General features: G+C 48.5%; 1 protein-coding gene across 1 annotated transcript in view; it reads right to left on the reverse strand.

Moving 5' to 3' along the window:
* Positions 1-16,741, reverse strand: part of GTF2IRD1 (GTF2I repeat domain containing 1) — a 50,973-nt gene that overhangs the window by 14,693 nt on the left and 19,539 nt on the right. The window contains exons 11-21 of the mRNA XM_058817712.1: positions 15,088-15,125; positions 13,427-13,507; positions 11,659-11,748; positions 11,036-11,095; positions 10,452-10,517; positions 9,648-9,831; positions 8,518-8,576; positions 7,504-7,569; positions 6,474-6,557; positions 1,406-1,589; positions 661-689 (exon numbers count right to left, since the gene is read on the reverse strand). Of these exons, the coding sequence (XP_058673695.1) occupies positions 661-689; positions 1,406-1,589; positions 6,474-6,557; positions 7,504-7,569; positions 8,518-8,576; positions 9,648-9,831; positions 10,452-10,517; positions 11,036-11,095; positions 11,659-11,748; positions 13,427-13,507; positions 15,088-15,125 (941 nt within the window). The remainder of the gene's footprint in view (positions 1-660; positions 690-1,405; positions 1,590-6,473; positions 6,558-7,503; positions 7,570-8,517; positions 8,577-9,647; positions 9,832-10,451; positions 10,518-11,035; positions 11,096-11,658; positions 11,749-13,426; positions 13,508-15,087; positions 15,126-16,741) is intronic.

Raw genomic sequence — 16,741 nt, forward strand, 5'->3', positions numbered from 1 at the left:
GTTGTAATTACAGACATTTAAAATCAAGACAGGTTTTTACCCACATTTCTGACAGCAACTCTCTTTCCTGAGCAGCCAAGAAATGAGAGACAGCTACTGCAGGGACTGACAGTGAAGGACATGGCTCTGGGATGATGGTTTGAGCAGCTGGGTATGGAGTGCACCCTGGACACCCTGTCCTCTCCTCTGCCATACTATATCATGCTATATCCCTGCTGTATCTGCCTGTGGAATGTTCAGGAGCTGGAGTGGACCTTCACCTCCATGCTACTGCAGCCCAGCATGGATCCTTGTGGTTAATCAAAACCTTCCCTCTCCACCCAACCCACCAGCTCTTTACAACACTGATTTATTTAAAGAAAACACTTAAGAAACTGGGTGCTTTCTTAAATACAGAAAACAGATCCTTGCCCTAGATTAGCTCTTAGAAAATGCCATCATTTCAAGGCAACAGCAGCAGTACTTTTGGTGATGCTAAGGCCCAATGTCTCAGGCAGCAAACAACAATAAAACCAAAGTGGGAAAGCCCAGGAAAGTGAAGTAGAACAACCTTCCTCCAGCTGATAAAATTATTGCTTGCCATCCACAGTTTACAACTCCCTGAGCACCACTTAACACCTAGTCAATGCATTGCTTAGGCAGAAAGGTATCATCTCTTACCGGGTTTGGGGATGAGTCCTTGAAAAGGCCTGTGAAAAACAAGGAGAAAAGGAGATTTAAAATGAGATGGTACCAGGAAGCAAGCATGCCTTGGCTGAACAGCCTCCTGAGGCCCATGGAAGGCTGGGATCAGCCTGTCCTGCACACAACTCATGTGGGAGCAGCAGGAGCTCTGTGGGGATGAGGGCCCTGCTTGGGGCAGCAGGATGTACCTCATGCCCCATTGATAAGAAGACAAACAACATGGTCCACCAAAAGGGTGACAGAGCCACTCTTGAACCCATTTTCTTCCTGACTTACCTTAGTGTGATACATCACTGAAGGGCTTTTCCCTCCCTTCCCACTTGTGTCCACCCCCTTTGGCTGTGAAACACAGAGGATCCTGACATGAGCAGAGGGTGCTAAAGCACAGCAGGGCTCTGAGCACTGCCCTGCATCAGCAATAATCTGTCTCAAGCCTCTAAAAAAGGGGCTGGGATCTCTCTGCCTGGAGATCAATCACACCAAGCACCTTCTCGTCCTGCCACTGCCTTCCCCATCACCTCCTCAGGCAGTGGATGGGAAGAAAGCAGGAGTGTCTGTTTTATGGTCCCCTCCTTTCTGATGACCCATTAGCTGCCACCTCAATTGCTGCCTTGGGGGCTGGAGGCACTTACAGGCCTGCAGAGCAGGGAGTGCCTTTAGGGGGGCTCCCTCCTCTCCCCCTCTCTGCTCCACAGGATGGCTGACACCTCTCACCGCCTACCTTGTCACAGTGAACTTGATTTTATCAGCAACAGCCAGGATCCTCTCCAGGTTCTGGGAGCCAAAGGTGCAGGGCTTCCTGAAGGGGATCCCAGGAGGCAGTCCCTCAATGATCACCGACCCTGGGTTGCTCTTAATGCGTTTGTAGGGCACTTGCACAGGGTATTTAATCCCCAAGGCCTCACCTAGGAGAGAAGTGAGTGGTAATTAAGTAGTGAGAATGCCAGGGATGCCATTTCTGCTGCAGCTCTGGCTTTACCAGAGCCCTACCAAGGCACAGCACAGTGTGAGCAGGCTTCTGAGGCACCAGGTCAGCATTAAATCAAGGACCAGCATTTTCAGGCTGCCTCCATGATGGCAGTGGAGGGGTTCAAACAGGCACATGTGTGCAGCAGAGCTCATGGGGCTGAGGAGATGCCCTGTCCTGCATCACGGTGCCCATGCACTGCAGTGGGAGGGATGGGAAGCTGCTGCTCTTTGTTTGGGATGTTATTTGGAGATAACTCCACAGCTATGATCCCTCTATGGGATTGAGGTTACAATTTCCTTTCCTGGACAAGTCTAACCCCTGCTGGAACTTCAGTACATTGGTGACATCAATGTGTGGGGCAACAGAGCAGAAGAAGCTTTTGAGAAAGGGGAAAAAGTAACCCAAGTCCTCCTGAAGGCCAGATTTGCCATAAAGCAAACTAAAGTCAAGGGACCTGCCTAGGAAATTCAGTTTTTAGGAGCAAAATGGCAAGATGGATGTTGTCAGATTCCAATGGAAATGGTCAACAAAACAGCTCTGTCCTCAGCAAACAGCAAAAGGAAACAGGCTTTCCTTGGGTGCTGTTGGGATTTGGAGGATACATATTGCAGATTACAGTCAGATTGTAAACCTTCTCTATCACATGGCATGGAAGAAGAATGGTTTTAGGTGGGGTCCTGAGCAACAACAAGTTCTTGAACAAATCAAACAGGAGATTGTTCATGCAGTAGCCCTTGGGTCGGTCAGTCAGGACAGGATGCAAAGGATGTGCTCTGCACCACAGCTGGGGAGAATGGTCCTCCCTGGAGCCTCTGGCAGAGGGTACCTGGAGAGATTCCAGAACAACCCCTGGGCTTCTGGAGCTGGGAATATGAGCTATGTGAGGCCAGCTACACCCCAACTGAAAAAGAGACACTGCCTGCTTATGAAGGGCTTTGAGCTCCTTCAGGAGTGACTGGCACCACAGCAGAGCTGCTTTTGGCACCCCAGCCACCAGTGCTGGGCTGGGTGTTCAGAGGGAAAGGCCCTGCAGCACACACTGATGACACAGGGACTGTGTGGGTAGCACTGATCACACAGAGAGCTTGAACAGGAAATCCCAACCACCCTGGGATCCTGGGAGTCACCATGGGCTGGCCTGAGGGTGAAAATTTTCAACTGTTGTCATCATCTGTGACCGTGTTCACAGGGGTCTCAGGTTGAGGGAAGAGATGAGGATCTGACTCCATGTTTCAGAAGGCTGATTTATTATTTTATGATATATATTATATTAAAACTATACTAAAAGAATAGAAGAAAAGGTTTCAATCAGAAGGTTGGCTAAGCTAAGAATAGAAAGGCAAGAATGATAACAAAGGCTCTGTCTTGGACTATCTCTCTGAGCCAGCTGACTGTGATTGGCCATTAATTAGAAACAACCACATGAGACCAATCACAGATGCACCTGTTGCATTCCACAGCAGCAGATAATCAATGTTTACATTTTGTTCCTGAGGCCTCTCTGGAGGAAAAATTCTAAAGAAAGGATTTTTCATAAAAAGATGTCTGTGACAATTATCATCAGTGAATAGAAGGTGACATGTGCTGAGGAGGCCCCACCATACAACCAGCTACCAGAAAATGAAAAGCAATCCACTCTCTCCACTGACACTTCTTGTCATGTTGTAGGGACTCAGAGAAAATGGAAAGCTGCCATATGGAGTCACATGGTGTGGAGTCACATGGTGAGTCACAGAAGCTGTCAAGGAACACCGTGGATCAAGTCAGGCTGCTGACTGAGCTGAAAGTTGTCCAGCTGCCTCTAGATAGTGCTGAGCAAGAGGAATGGCCAGTGCTCTACCTCTGCACTGACACATGGATGGCAGCAAATGCTCTGGAGGGGTGCCTGGACCAATGGAAAATGACCAGTGGGCAGTACAGAGGGAAACCCACCTGGGCTGCTCAAGTGTGACAAGACATTACAGCCCAGGTAGAGAAGTCAGCTGTAAAAGCCTGTCATTTTAGATGCAGACATACAGGAGAGTCAGGCTACTGAGGGGTATCACAACAATGGGCAGGTGGATTGGGCTGCCAAGGGTAAAGTATTTCTGGCAGATCTGGCCTGGCAACATAGGGGTGAATTATTTCTAGCTCAGTGACACCTGACACCTCAGGTCATCAAGGAAAAGCTGCAGCACACAGATGATTTCGTGATGGAGGTGTGGACTCAACCATGGTCACCATCTGCCAGTTATCCAAGAATGTGAAACATGAGCTGAGATCAAAGCAAGCCAAGTGGGTAAAGCCCCTGTGGGGGGCAGTGGTCTAAATATAAGCGTGGGGAACCTGCCAGATTGATTGCATCACGCTGCCTGAACCTGCCAAGGCAAGCACTGCATGCTCACAGTGCTAGAAGGCACCACTGGATGCTTGAGGACCTACCCTGGGCCTCACACCACATCCTGTGCCTTGAAAAGCAGGTCTTGTGGCAACAGGGCACACTGAAAGAACTGCGCTGGGCAATGGGACTCACTTCAAAAATAGCCTCATTCACACCTGGGCCAGAAAGCTTGGGATTGGGTGGGTGTATCACACTGCCTGTTGTGGCAGCAGCTCTCTGGCCACAGAGAGAAACAGATAATCTCCCAGGCATAGTGCTGGGAAAGGCTGTGAAATGATCAGAGAAAAGAGTGAGAAACAATTCTTAACTTGCTGCACCTGTTGTTGTGAACATGTGGAATGTGTTAAGGAGATTTGTTCACCAAAGGATGGTTTCTTAATTAGCCAGTGGTGATGGTGTTTGGATTGGACCAATGAGGTCCAGCTGTATTGTAACTGTCTACAAATGAGTAATGGGTTTCTTAATAAAGGCTATTATTCAGCTTTCTGAAATACATGGAGTCCATGCCAATTATTACCCAGCCAATAAGACAAGCTTGCTTGCTAAGATACCCAATCACAGATCAGAGAATTAACTAGATCTGAAAAGATCTTTGAGATAATCAAGTCCAACCTATGACCTAACACCACCGTATCAACTACACCATGGCACTAAGGGCCACATCCAATCTTTATTTAAACACATCCAGGGATGGTGACTCCACCACCTTCCTGGGCAGCACATTCCAATGCCCAATCACTCTTTCTGTGAAGATTTTTTTTCCTAATGTCCAGCCTAAACTTCCTCTGGTGAAGCTTAAGACTGTGTCCTCTCATTCTGTTGGTAGCGTGGGAGAAGAGACCAACCCCACCTGGCTGCACCCTCCTGGTCAGGGGTTGCAGAGAGTGATGGAGTTTTCCCTGAGACTCCTCTTCTCCAGGCTAAACAACCCCAGTTCACTCAGCCTCTCCTCACAGGGCTTCAACCCTTCACCAGCCTTACGGCATTCAAGCATCTCAATCTCCTGCCTGGGGGACCCAGAATGGGACACAACACTCAAGGTGTGGCCTAACCAGTACAGAGTACATGCAGCAGCCTCTGGGAAAACAGAATGGTACAATTCACTGTTAAAATTCACACTGACAGCAATGCCTGGGGAACCTTCAAACATTGAGATCTACATTTAGCAAAGGCCACCTGGTTAGTTAATACCAATCAGGCTGGCCTTGCCCAATCAAAACCTCCATGTGCTGCAGAAGAGAATGAAGTCCCCGTGGTGCACATAGAAAATGTGTTAGGGAAGGCAGTTTGGATTAGTCCTGCCTCAAGCAAAGGCAAACCTATCTGTGGGATTGTTTTTGCCCAAGGACCTGTGTGCACTTGGTGGGTGATGCAGAGGGACAGGGAAACATGATGTATCCCTCCAGGGAAATTGATTTTTGGGTGAGAACAGTTTGTAATGTTGAACTGTATAATATGTAATGTTGAATTGTATAATACTGGCTTCTGAGTGACACTGCCCATGACTGCCATGGCCAATGAGGATGGGCTGCTCCAGATACACCAGCCATGAGCTGGAGATGCAGCAACCAGCCAAAAGCACAGCTGCCCTGTGGAAGAACTCTAAGATGGATAGAACCCACAACCATGGTCTAAATGAACTCAACAAACACCTTGGAGGAACAACAGTGACTATAGAAATGATATCTGTGCTTGTGGATACACACACACATATGTATATAGTTGGAAATGTAGAATTTTGGCACAATGTAAGTGGTATAGAATGAGGGGTTCTGGCCAGGACAGGGTTAATTTTTGCAGTAGCCAGAAGAGGGCAAGGATAGGAGCTAGAGCTTATTCTCCATCACCTCACATCATTTTCCAGGAATGAGGGAAGGGGTCCCTTCTGGTCAAGCACAAGTGGCAGAGGGAGTGGTCAGGTAGTGCTGGTTCCCTCTGTTACTGATATTGTTGCTGTTACTGTTGGTTTTCTTATTCCATGGCTGTTTCCAGTAAACTCATATCTCAATAGGTGATTTTTACCCTCTGTGCCTCCAAGTGTCCTCTCCAACCCACAGCAAGGGGGTCGGACAAGTGAGTGAGGAGTGCATGGTTTGCAATGCTTCAGCAGGAACACTAAGCTGGGGTATAACATTCCTAAACCTCAAAATGGGGAAAATAGCATTTCCTTCTCTAGGCACAGGAGGAGAAGCATTTTCCTGTCCCCCAGTGCTCCCCATGGCCTGCTCCTATTCCCTTCCCAACTTCCCACAGCTCCTGCAGCAAACAGGGCCAAATCCCAGACCTGCCATTCCCTCCTGGCTCTCCTAAGTACCAGCAGCTCAAGGGGGAGATGAGAAAAAGTACCCAGCAGGAAGGAATCAGGGGCACAAGGGAAAGATAAAGAGCAAAAAATTAGGAGGGAGTAAGGGGGGGAATAAAACAAGCCTGGATTCTCACCATATTTCTTATTGAACAGGTCCTGGACTTGTTCCCGCAGCGTATTAGCAATGTCTATTCTGGAAAGCCTGGCATCATAATTTTCTGTAAAATAAAGAAACAATTATAGATTTCTGCTGGTATATTAAAAGGCACTCTATGACTTTTAAGTAATGCCATTTTCTAATTATAGGAAAGCCCTTATCTTGCAATTAGCTAATCTGTGGAGTGGGTCATTCAAAGTCCTTAAAAATAATCTAAACAGAAATATGTTGGGTTATTTTTCCCTCGCCTGTTTGCTAAGAATAAAAGCCACGTGAAATCGAAGATTCAGTTGTGATAATTACTGGCATTAAAATATAACACACTCCAAAGCCTCTCAGAGAAACCAAAGGCTTTGAAAAAGCTCTCCATCCTTGTGCAAACCCTCAGAGGCCTCCAGGGCCCAAGAAGAGATGCCTGAGCAGGGCAGCACTTGCCTGTCCAGCCCACAGCAGCTTCTCCCCAGCACTCTGTCCCCCAGGGGAGCCACCATACTGCTGCCAGCTAAACTCAAGTGGCATTTATACAAACATCACACAGGTGGAAAAAGCCCCAGAAAAGGCAAACCCCTAGGCTTGGAAACTTAATTATGCATCTCACAAGGTCAGACAGGGAGATAAGCCAAGCTGGTTAATTAGGGCACCATGCAGAGCACTTCAAACTTCTCCTTAGACCTGTGGGACTGCCTGTTCTGGCTGCTCATCTTGTGTTGTAGTTCCCTGTGGTCAGGACAGGGTTAATTTTTGCAGTAGCCAGGAGAGGGCAAGGCTAGGACCTAGAGCTTATTCTGTATCACCTCACATAATTTTCCAGGAATGAGGGAAGGAGTCCTTTCTGGTCAAGTAAGTGTGGCCATCCTCTCATCCCACCTCCTTCTCAACCTCGTCTTGCTCCTCTACCAACCCCACAAGCCCCAAAGGCTGCAGCACCCCCTTCCCACGTGTGTCCCATGCACCCCCAGAGCAGGCAGGGGCTGTTCCTCAGCCCCCACGTGTCTGCAGCCCCACACCTTGGAATCCCTGTCTCTTCACAGCGTCCTCCAGCAGCGCCTCGCTCGAGTCCCTCTCGTCGGCAGCTGAGACAGGGGACACAAGAGGAGTTAGAACCACAGCACTGCCAAGGGGGATGCATGGGAGGGGGTTTCCAGCCAAAAAACAAGGTGGGGAAGGTTATGATGCTTGTATCCCCATTCATGCTGGATATCATGTTCTGTGCCTTTAGGACTGGCTCTGAAGAGTGAAAGTTTTGTTTGGGTTTTCTTATCAGCGTGGCGGACACACAGACAGGGCAGTGCATGGTGCTGCTTTTGCTTTTTGCTTTGCTCTCTCGCTCTTGCTTTTGCTCGCTCTTGCTTCTGCTCATTAGTTTAGCTCAGCAGTCCCAATTTCTTCCTGGACTGTTTCTCCTTTCCTTTTTGGACCCACTCGAGCCTGCTCCGGGCTGGGCCCTGGGAACACCGAGAGTTTGCACCTTGTGGCTGCAGCAGCTGCCCCAGCACAGGAGGGACTGAGAACAGAGCGACCACCCCAGAGAGACTTTCTGAATTTGTTCTGAATTTGTCATCTTTGTCAGAGCAGTGACAGAGTGGTGTCATCTGGTATTGTTCATTCTGTGTGCTGGGGGTGCTGTGCCTGTTAAATAAACAGGTTATTTCCATTTCTCTCTGAGGAATCCTTCCCAAACCGGTTGTGGGGAGACACCATGTAGGTTTGCTTACTGGAGGGGCCTCTTTGGAGATTCTCTACCAAATTTGCCCTAAACCAGGACAAAATCTGGCTCCCAATGTGGGGCTCGAGAAAGAGTGGAAAAACCCTGTTTTGAGTGCATTTTGGTTGCCATTACTCTGCGTTTGTATAAAGCAGTTAATAGCCATGCTTTTTGAATTCATAATGTCTATTGGGGTGAAGGCTTGCATGCATTTGTGGTCCTTAGGGTTTTTTGAGATCTTAAGGCTGTAGGAAACCACTCTCAGTCCTCTCCTACCCAGACCTTAGCAGCCCAGCTGCTGGGTGTCTCAGCCTACCTTTGGCTGCTGGGCTGTCTGACACCGACTCCTTTGCGCCCTCCGCCAGCAGCTCCGGTCTGGAAAACAGGGAGAAGCAGAGGGCATGTGAGTGACCTCCCTGGCAGGGACAAAATGCTGCTCCAGCATCCTCAGGACACCTCTCCCACAGCCACAAACCATTCACTTAGTCTGGCTAATGCTGTTTAAAAGGTCCTGCAACACAGCAGGAGAACTTTGGACATAGTTTTCATGCTGACAGGCTCTTTAATGAGCTGATGTGTCACTCCTTGGGATGAGATTAAGCAGGTGATGACTGAGCAGCTTAAGACAGCAGCTACAGACTTTCAGTGGATATGGTCCTGAACATTTCTTAGGGATGGGAGAAGCTGTGCTTCTTTCAACATAAAATTGACCCCAGAAATTGCCAGTTGGGTACCTGATACTAAAGCTACATAGTGAGGTGATAGTAGGGCTTGTTAACAAGGTGCACTGAAGCTGAGTCACAAAGGAATGATCTGAGATCAGGACAGGAGGAAACCCCAAAATATGATTGGGCTGACCTGAGAGCTGCTGTTCTGACACCACAAAATCTCCATGCTCCCAATATTTACTTTCTGTTTCAGTCACCTGAAAACTTTTGGGTGGGAAACTGCCCCCAAAATACCCAAGACATCTTAAAATCCACCTCTGCTGGATCTGTTCTATCAGGGCAATGCTCTTGCATTACACTGGTTGCGGCTTTTCACAGCCCTCCCACAGTTCTTATGGCTCCCCAGCACAGGGTCAGCATCTTTCCTCATGTCTGCAGCATCCCACATGCACATAGGCACATCTGGACCCCCTTTCTGTAGGAAAACCCTCCAGGGCTCCCAGTCCCTGTCCTTGCTCCACATCAGGGCAACTCCCCCTGAAGTTTAAAGGCCTCTACACCCATCCTGCTGGGGTGGCCAAACCTTTGCAAAAGCAGCTTAAAAACCCAGAAGACATGAAGGGACAGATGACAACACCATTGCTGCCTCCAACAAGGCAACAACCCTTGTCTGCTTCCAATCAAGCAAATTTATTGATAGTGACCAGGACACTGCACAGCAGCAGGAGCTCTGAGCACAAACATCCTCCCCAAGGCTCAGCCACCCCACCATCCTTACCTTTTAATGACAAACTGGATGTTGTTGCTGGCTTGCAGGATCTTCTTCAGCTTTGCGATGCCGAAGCAGTTGGGGCGGCGCAGCAGGATGCCTTCTGGCAAGCCCACAACAAACAGGTCCTCGGGGTACATCAGGAACTTGGAGTAGGGGACTTTGACTGGCTCTGATATTCCTATGGCTTTTGCTGCATGGGGACCCAAGCTCATTAGTTTGTTGGACTTCCATGTCAGGTCTAAGCAACAGCAGCATGGTATGTTGCTGGAGGGGTTCAAGAGGTTTTTGGGGAGTTTGTGGTTGCTCTGTGCCTTGTGGGGATGTCCCAGACACTGGCAGATGTGAGATGAGGGACAGAGCCATGCAGCCACTGTGTGCCAGCTCGCAAAAACACGTGTGACCCTGCTTGTATTTTTTTTCTGAAATAATGACTCTAAGCAGAGGTGAGCAGAGCATGCTGAGTGCCAGCCCCCACCACCAAGGTGCCACCAGCTTTGCTGAGCCATGCAATGATCATTGTGGGTGGAAAACACTCTCTGAGCCTCAAACAAGTGATGGGGGAACCACTTTGGACCTTCCCTCTGCAGCATGAAGGCAGCAATTCCTGGGCTGCAGCCAGTGAAACAACTTTAAGGAAATCAAGGGGAAGAGCTGCAATAACAAGGCTGAAGGACGTTTCAAATGCATTTGTGAGCCCAGCAGACAGCAGATGTACAAATCAGATTGCACCTTCACTTAGCTGCTGGTTTGGAACTGGCCAATGACAAAGCCAGCAGCTGGCATGATGAACATGTGTCAATGTTATCTTACCGTATCGTGAGTTGAACAAAATTTCAACTTGTTTCCTCAAATGACTTAAAATGTCCCCTATACCATCTGCAAAAAAAAAAAAAAACACCAAAAAAAAAAAAAAACAAAAAAAAACAAACAACAATACAGAGAAATGCTCTGAGCAGCTGGCTACTTCCAGGGCAGGCACTGTGCAGGTGAGCAGCCCCTGCCTGACCTCTGGCAGAGACAGCCATTCACTCTCCATGTCCTCAGATCAGTGCTAGTCCTCTGACAGCAGCCTCCAAACTGATCTCATAACAAGGAAGGGCAAGGATGCACTTGCTAGCCATGCTAGCAGTCAGGAGAAAAAAAAACCCAAATACCCTCCACATATACACATACATAAGGAAAAGTACATTCAAGCACAAGAGGAAAGGACAGAGCCCAGGAACACAGTGGTGCCCTTCTGTGGCAGAGGTTTTGGAAGCTAAAGGCTAAAAGCTGAAGAGCTAAAGGCTTTGCTGATAACATAGGAAGCTCACAAAACCCAACCGAGAATACATCTGTGTGCATCCATCCTTCTAAAATCCTGCAATGATGCTCAGAGTTCACCAAACACTCACCTGATCTTTCCATCTGCTTTTCTTCGTGTCGAGACTCCTCACTGGAGCCCTTCTCTGCCTCTGCCAAGGAAGAAGAGGGTTAGCAGCAGCAAAACCAGACAAGACATGAGCAGGAGTTCTCCAGGTGCCCTGCAGCCCCTCAACTGCTCCCTCCCCTCACTGAGCTCTGAGCAAGTGTCCCAGCAGAGGCTGGGCTGGTACCAGCATGCCAAGAGCTGTCCTGGCAGGATAAACTCAGTGCTTCCATACAAGAGGGCTGCCCACCCTTTGGCATGGGCTCCCTGGGAGAAGAGAGACCCAGCAGGAGCAAGAGCAGCCACAGGGCCAGCACAGATCCCACAGGGAAATTCCAGGGGTGCACTGGGTAAAGGGGTGAAGGTTTGCAGCATGCTGGAGCTGGAGAGAGGAGGGGAAGGAGCAGCAGTGCCAGAAAACCCACCAGCTTATGCAGAATACCACCAGTTAGTCTATCAGAGCTCCCAGCTGGCTTCTCTGAGGTCAAGACTCTGGAACTGGGTGTTGAGCTCCAGCACTTTGCATCATAAATGGTATTTACTCATCTTTGACACTTGGATGAACACCCCTCCTACCCTGCAGCCTCCCAGATGCTTCACTTCTGGTACCTGCTCCTGTTTCCAGGATGTATCTGGACTCCTCTGAGGCCACGTGCGTGGGCACTGGGTCATGCATTTCCACCGAGGCAGGGGATCGGTCTGCGGACAAAAACCCAGAGCACCTTTTGTTCTGACACCAGCGAGACACTGCCCCCAAAACAGCCTTCAGAGGGCCCCAGCCATCAGCAAGGACTGAGTTAAGGGCCCCTCACTCCCAGGAGCCCCACATATCACCAGGAGATGCTCTGGGGATGCATCTGCCTTCTTCCTCCCAGAACCACCCAGCGCTCATCCCTGACACAGACCTGACCTCTTGAAAGAAGCAAAAATCTCTTCCTAACCTCCACAGAAGGTGAAGAGCAAAACTGGTTCAAATTATTTATTTGGTTTAATTCCATCTAGACACTCAATTTTGACTTAAAAAGAGAATGCTGCTTGATTTAGCTACTACATGGGGTAGGAAAGGGTTCCACTAATGCTGCCTTTCTCCACAAAATTAACCCTCTTTTGGTTTCCCTTACATTAAACTGGTCTCCCCAAGTGCTAGGCTGTCCACTGTCCTCAAACACCCACCCAAATTCAGCTTTAAATGAAGTTTCAACTAGTTTATATACTTCAATCAGGTTGCTTGTGACCTCACAGGATAAATAATCCAAATTTCTCCCTGTAAGTGAGCACCTCTTTTCTATTACTCCTCCTCCTTGCCTTCAGCTGTATTCCCTCTGATTGAACTCGATTTTCAAATAAGGCAAGAAAAGGTGGACTCTGGACTTGAGGTATGATCTCCCTGGCACTGGACAAGTGGAAATGCTTCCCACTCCTCCCATGGACCTCCAGCTTACCACGTATCAACTGTCTTCTCTTCCATTAGCTGCCAAGTTGAAAAAGAAAATATTTGATCTACCACTATACCTTGCTCCTTCTCCTTTCCCTCTAGTAACCATAGAGAAGTCTATTCTACACCAGTCCTGGAGTGACTCCTCAACTACCACCTTACTAAGGGAACTGCTACAATTTAGGTGCAACAACTGGTGTGGTGGGGCCTGGTGTCACTGCTGTCCCCAGAATCACTCACCCTCAGGCATGTCAGAGTTCTGTTGCTGCCCTCATTCTGTGGAGCTTATTAATTAATGGTTGTAAAGCACACTGAAAATGCAAACTGCTAACAATCCATTCATTAAACCCTGAGGATCATCCTACCATTTGCTGCACTGCCCAGGACAGGTAAATGGAAAACTGACTCTCTCAGCTGCCCCTCAAGCATGTCACCTCCATCACAAACCATTGTCACTGACCTCTCTGGGCAAAAATTTGGGGAATTTTCCCCATCAGTGTCAGCAATTCCAACACATTTTTAGCATGTTCTTAATATTAAACCTGCCTACTATCAGACCTATTACATCTGCCTACTATTAGTTTTTATGAACTCTTCAAAACCAGGCTGGCTTTCTAAATGAAGGACCTCTCCAATAGCATCCTGTACTCAATACCTGGGATCCTCCACATGAAGCAAAGCAGCAAACCAGGCTCACTTTCTCCAGGGAAAAGGCAAGATAGGAGAAAAACAACAAATAGCCCTAAAACACCTTTCAATGCTCCCAGGAAACCTCAATATGATGTCAGCTAAGGAAGACCACTGCAGGTACATGAGGGAACCTCACATGCTGGGAGAAACCCTGAAAATGCCTCTTCTCAAAGTAAAATGCTGAAACATGATGCTGAAACATGAACCCTGCGTGGGCAGCAGCACTGCACCCAGAGATCCCCCAGCAGCTACCTGGTACGGTGATCTGGATGATGTTCAGCTCGTCTGGTTCGATTTTGATCTGCCTGATCCCACCTAGCTCTCCTGAGGTACCTATGGGGAAAGGCAAGGGAAGGTGATGGGGTCTCTGGTGTTGAGATGACCCCGAGGTGTTAGAAAGTCTCTTTTTCCCAGCCCTAAGACCAAAGAAGTCAGGATTCCTTGGCTCTGGTTCTCAAGGTTGGTTATTTTCTGTTATCTATTGCATTCTTCCTCTGACCTGCTGAGATCTGTCTGGCAGGTCAGTCTGCGGCGCACTGACACCCTTGGGGTGGTGTTATCTTTTTATACTAAAAATTACATGTACTTTATTTACAGTAAGTTTCCAATACCTATCAGCTATGTTAGACAGTCTGTCTCTAGTCTAAATCAATCCAAAAATGCCACCATCACAGCAGAAGATGGAGGCTAAGAAGAAGAAGGAGAAGGACATGACGTGCCCAGACTCCTCCACCTTGCCTCTTGAACCCCCATTCTAAAACCCCCAAAATTCTACATTTTCACCAGTGATAAATTCACTGTCATTCTGTACAAACTCTTGTGGCTTGTACATCTTCATACAAAGCTGGTAATTGTTTCCATGGGTTAAAATCAAAGGCTCAGGTGTTTGTGACTCCATGCCAAGGTCTCTGAGCCCTCTGCCAGGGCAGTCAAAGCAATGTCCTGGGTTCTGACAGGAAGGCAGTCACCAACAGGATCCAGCAATCGGCCCAACACAGCACCAGGGCAGGGAAAGCGTGGCCAGCTGTCACTTCAGTACCAGCTGAGCATGCCACAACAACAAGGCTTCAGTCAAGGGGCCCAGCAGCATCAAGCCCACAGCATGCAGGTACCCAAAGGGACACCTGTGGGCCTGGCTGGAGGAGCTGCTGGTGCCCACAAATTGGCAGCTGGACCTTGTGAAATGCTCATTTCCTGGCTTTATTCACTTAAAATGAACTGGGCCACCAATGGGCCCAGAGGAGCTGTCTCCAGTGGGTGGCTCCTCCCAATTTTAATGCTCCCAAATTCATGCCTGAAACTTGCCCCTGTTCTGACTGAAGCTGCATCACACCAAGATGAGACCAGCTGAACCCTGGTAAAGTTCAGTGCGGTTTCAGCCCCAGCAGATGAAAGCCTGTGCTGACCAGCTGCCCCTGGAGTGTTCAGCCCAGCTTCCTCTTCCCTCAAGATAAATTTCCTCACTTTGGGTGGGATAGATGAACTGCAAGGCACTGATTCCCAGCTTGCAGCATGGAGAGGCAAGACAGCATGACTTGGTGTGGTGTTTCAATGGGTGCAAGCCCCTAAATCTGTGGAAAAGCACTTCCTTTTCATTCATGGTGCTCAGAATACCAACACTGCTGACCTCTCAGTGGTGGCTTTCAAAGGAACTCAGAGAGTGAAGACTTCCCTTAGCTTTGCATTTAAGCACATGCTTAAGTCTCATTATTTCAATTTATGCATTTTTAGGCCCCAGCTGGAGGGTCAGAGGGTAAGAGTCTTCCTCTCTGCATCAATCAAATGGGGATAAAGTCCTTAGAGCACTGCACTGTGATGCAATTTAAACTAAACATTCAAGTTACTTTGCAGGCATCTTTCTCTAGAGTGCCCCCAATAACATGTCTAGCAAGAGAAAATGAATTATTCCTCACCTGGTTCACAGCCTTCAGAAACATTACACTTCTCAGACCTGAAAGGGAAAGGCAGACAAGAAAGGTGGTCATGGTGTAAGAAAAGAGAGAGCTTAAAACCCAGTGGTGTGTGAACTGAGCCTGGCAGGAGGGAGAAATGCTGCCTGGCATCACAGAGGGCAGCAGGAGCTACACAGGGGTCCCCAGGGCTGCCACAGCCCCAGCAGTGGCAGAGCATCCAGGGCTGCAAGGTCTGTGAGCTTCTCTGGAATGAGCCCTGCTGGAAATGAGCCCTGCTCTCAAACCCACCCTGGTCCTGCACCCTTGCCTTGCCTCTAGACACCCATGGATGGAACTGCAGCAGAGAGATTGTTTTTCAGCCCAAAACTTGGTTGGCTCCATCCCTTTGTGACAGAGAGCAGTGTGTAAGTATTACTACAGTGTGGTTACTCACGGAAGTAAAAAATCGGGAGAAAGGAAAAATCAATTGATTTGGTAAATATTTATTCTGTTCAAAGCTTTTCTTTACTGAAAAACTGGGCACTATCCCAAATTCCCATCTACAGTTAACTTCACATGCTCAGGAGTTTACACAACTTGTTCTGCATCCAAATGAGATTGTTTTGCATTCCCAGGATGCATGTGCTTTCCTGTCTCTCTGTTGAACAAGGACAACCACAGCTCTTTGGCAGTAAGGGACCTAAAGAACCACTTTGGAAAAAGCACTCCTGCACAATGTTGGTCCTTCAGGGGGAAGAAAAATCCTGTTGGCTCAGCAGGGATGTTCAAAAGCACTTCTCACTTGCCTAAACCCACTCAGGAGCATCACCAGAACAAACCACAAAACAAGCCATGAGTGCTCTGGAGATGTTTTTCCTAAATGTGGGAAGGCAAAAGGGGTCATTGGTCTGGAAGGCATCTATACCCCCTGGGAGCCTTGGGAAGGGTTTTAAACTCTCCCACTTCAGGTCAAAGCAAGGAAATCTGTGCATTTTCACCAAGGAAATCTGGGGGGAGGGCTTCTCTGGGGAGTGCATTACACCTCACAGTGTCTGGCTCTTCTGGAGTACTGGACACTGCACTTTCCCTGGAGCAGGACTCTGACCTGGGGGGCCCATTCCTGTGGAAACACTCCTACTGAGGCACAGAGGTTCCTCATTTGCAGAAAGAAAATAAAACCAACCTCCCACAAACCCTCCTTTGAAGCTGAAGATACCCAGAAAGCTGGAGACAAATGCCAGCCCTGCAGACTGGGCAGCTCAAGAGGTCTCTGCCCTCCAAAGTTTTGGTATTTCACATTGCCAGGCTCACTCAAAGAGGTTCTGCTGTCCCAGACATGCTTTAGGGGCATGCAGCACCCACATCCAAGGGGGCAAGCCTAAAACAGCACTGGGGAGAACCAGAAGAGACCCAACCTCAGGTTCATGTCATCAAAGAGCCAAGAAAGGAAAGGAGCCCAGGAGATGTCATGGATGGAACAAGTTACCTTATTCCCCATCCTGACCTGCACAGCTCAGCAACCACACAGCTCTGTCTGAAGCCCAGCTGGTGGAGCTGTCAGTGCTGGGCAGTGAGGCTTTGTGCCAGAGAAGCTGAGGAGCATTCTTTACTCCACTTGTGTGAAGCAAGGCTGGGAGAAGGTTCCTTGTCTTATAGCAGTTCATAATGCTATAAA

The sequence above is a fragment of the Ammospiza caudacuta genome, chromosome 20, assembly GCF_027887145.1.
Source record: "Ammospiza caudacuta isolate bAmmCau1 chromosome 20, bAmmCau1.pri, whole genome shotgun sequence".
NCBI classification, from domain to species: Eukaryota; Metazoa; Chordata; class Aves; order Passeriformes; family Passerellidae; genus Ammospiza; species Ammospiza caudacuta.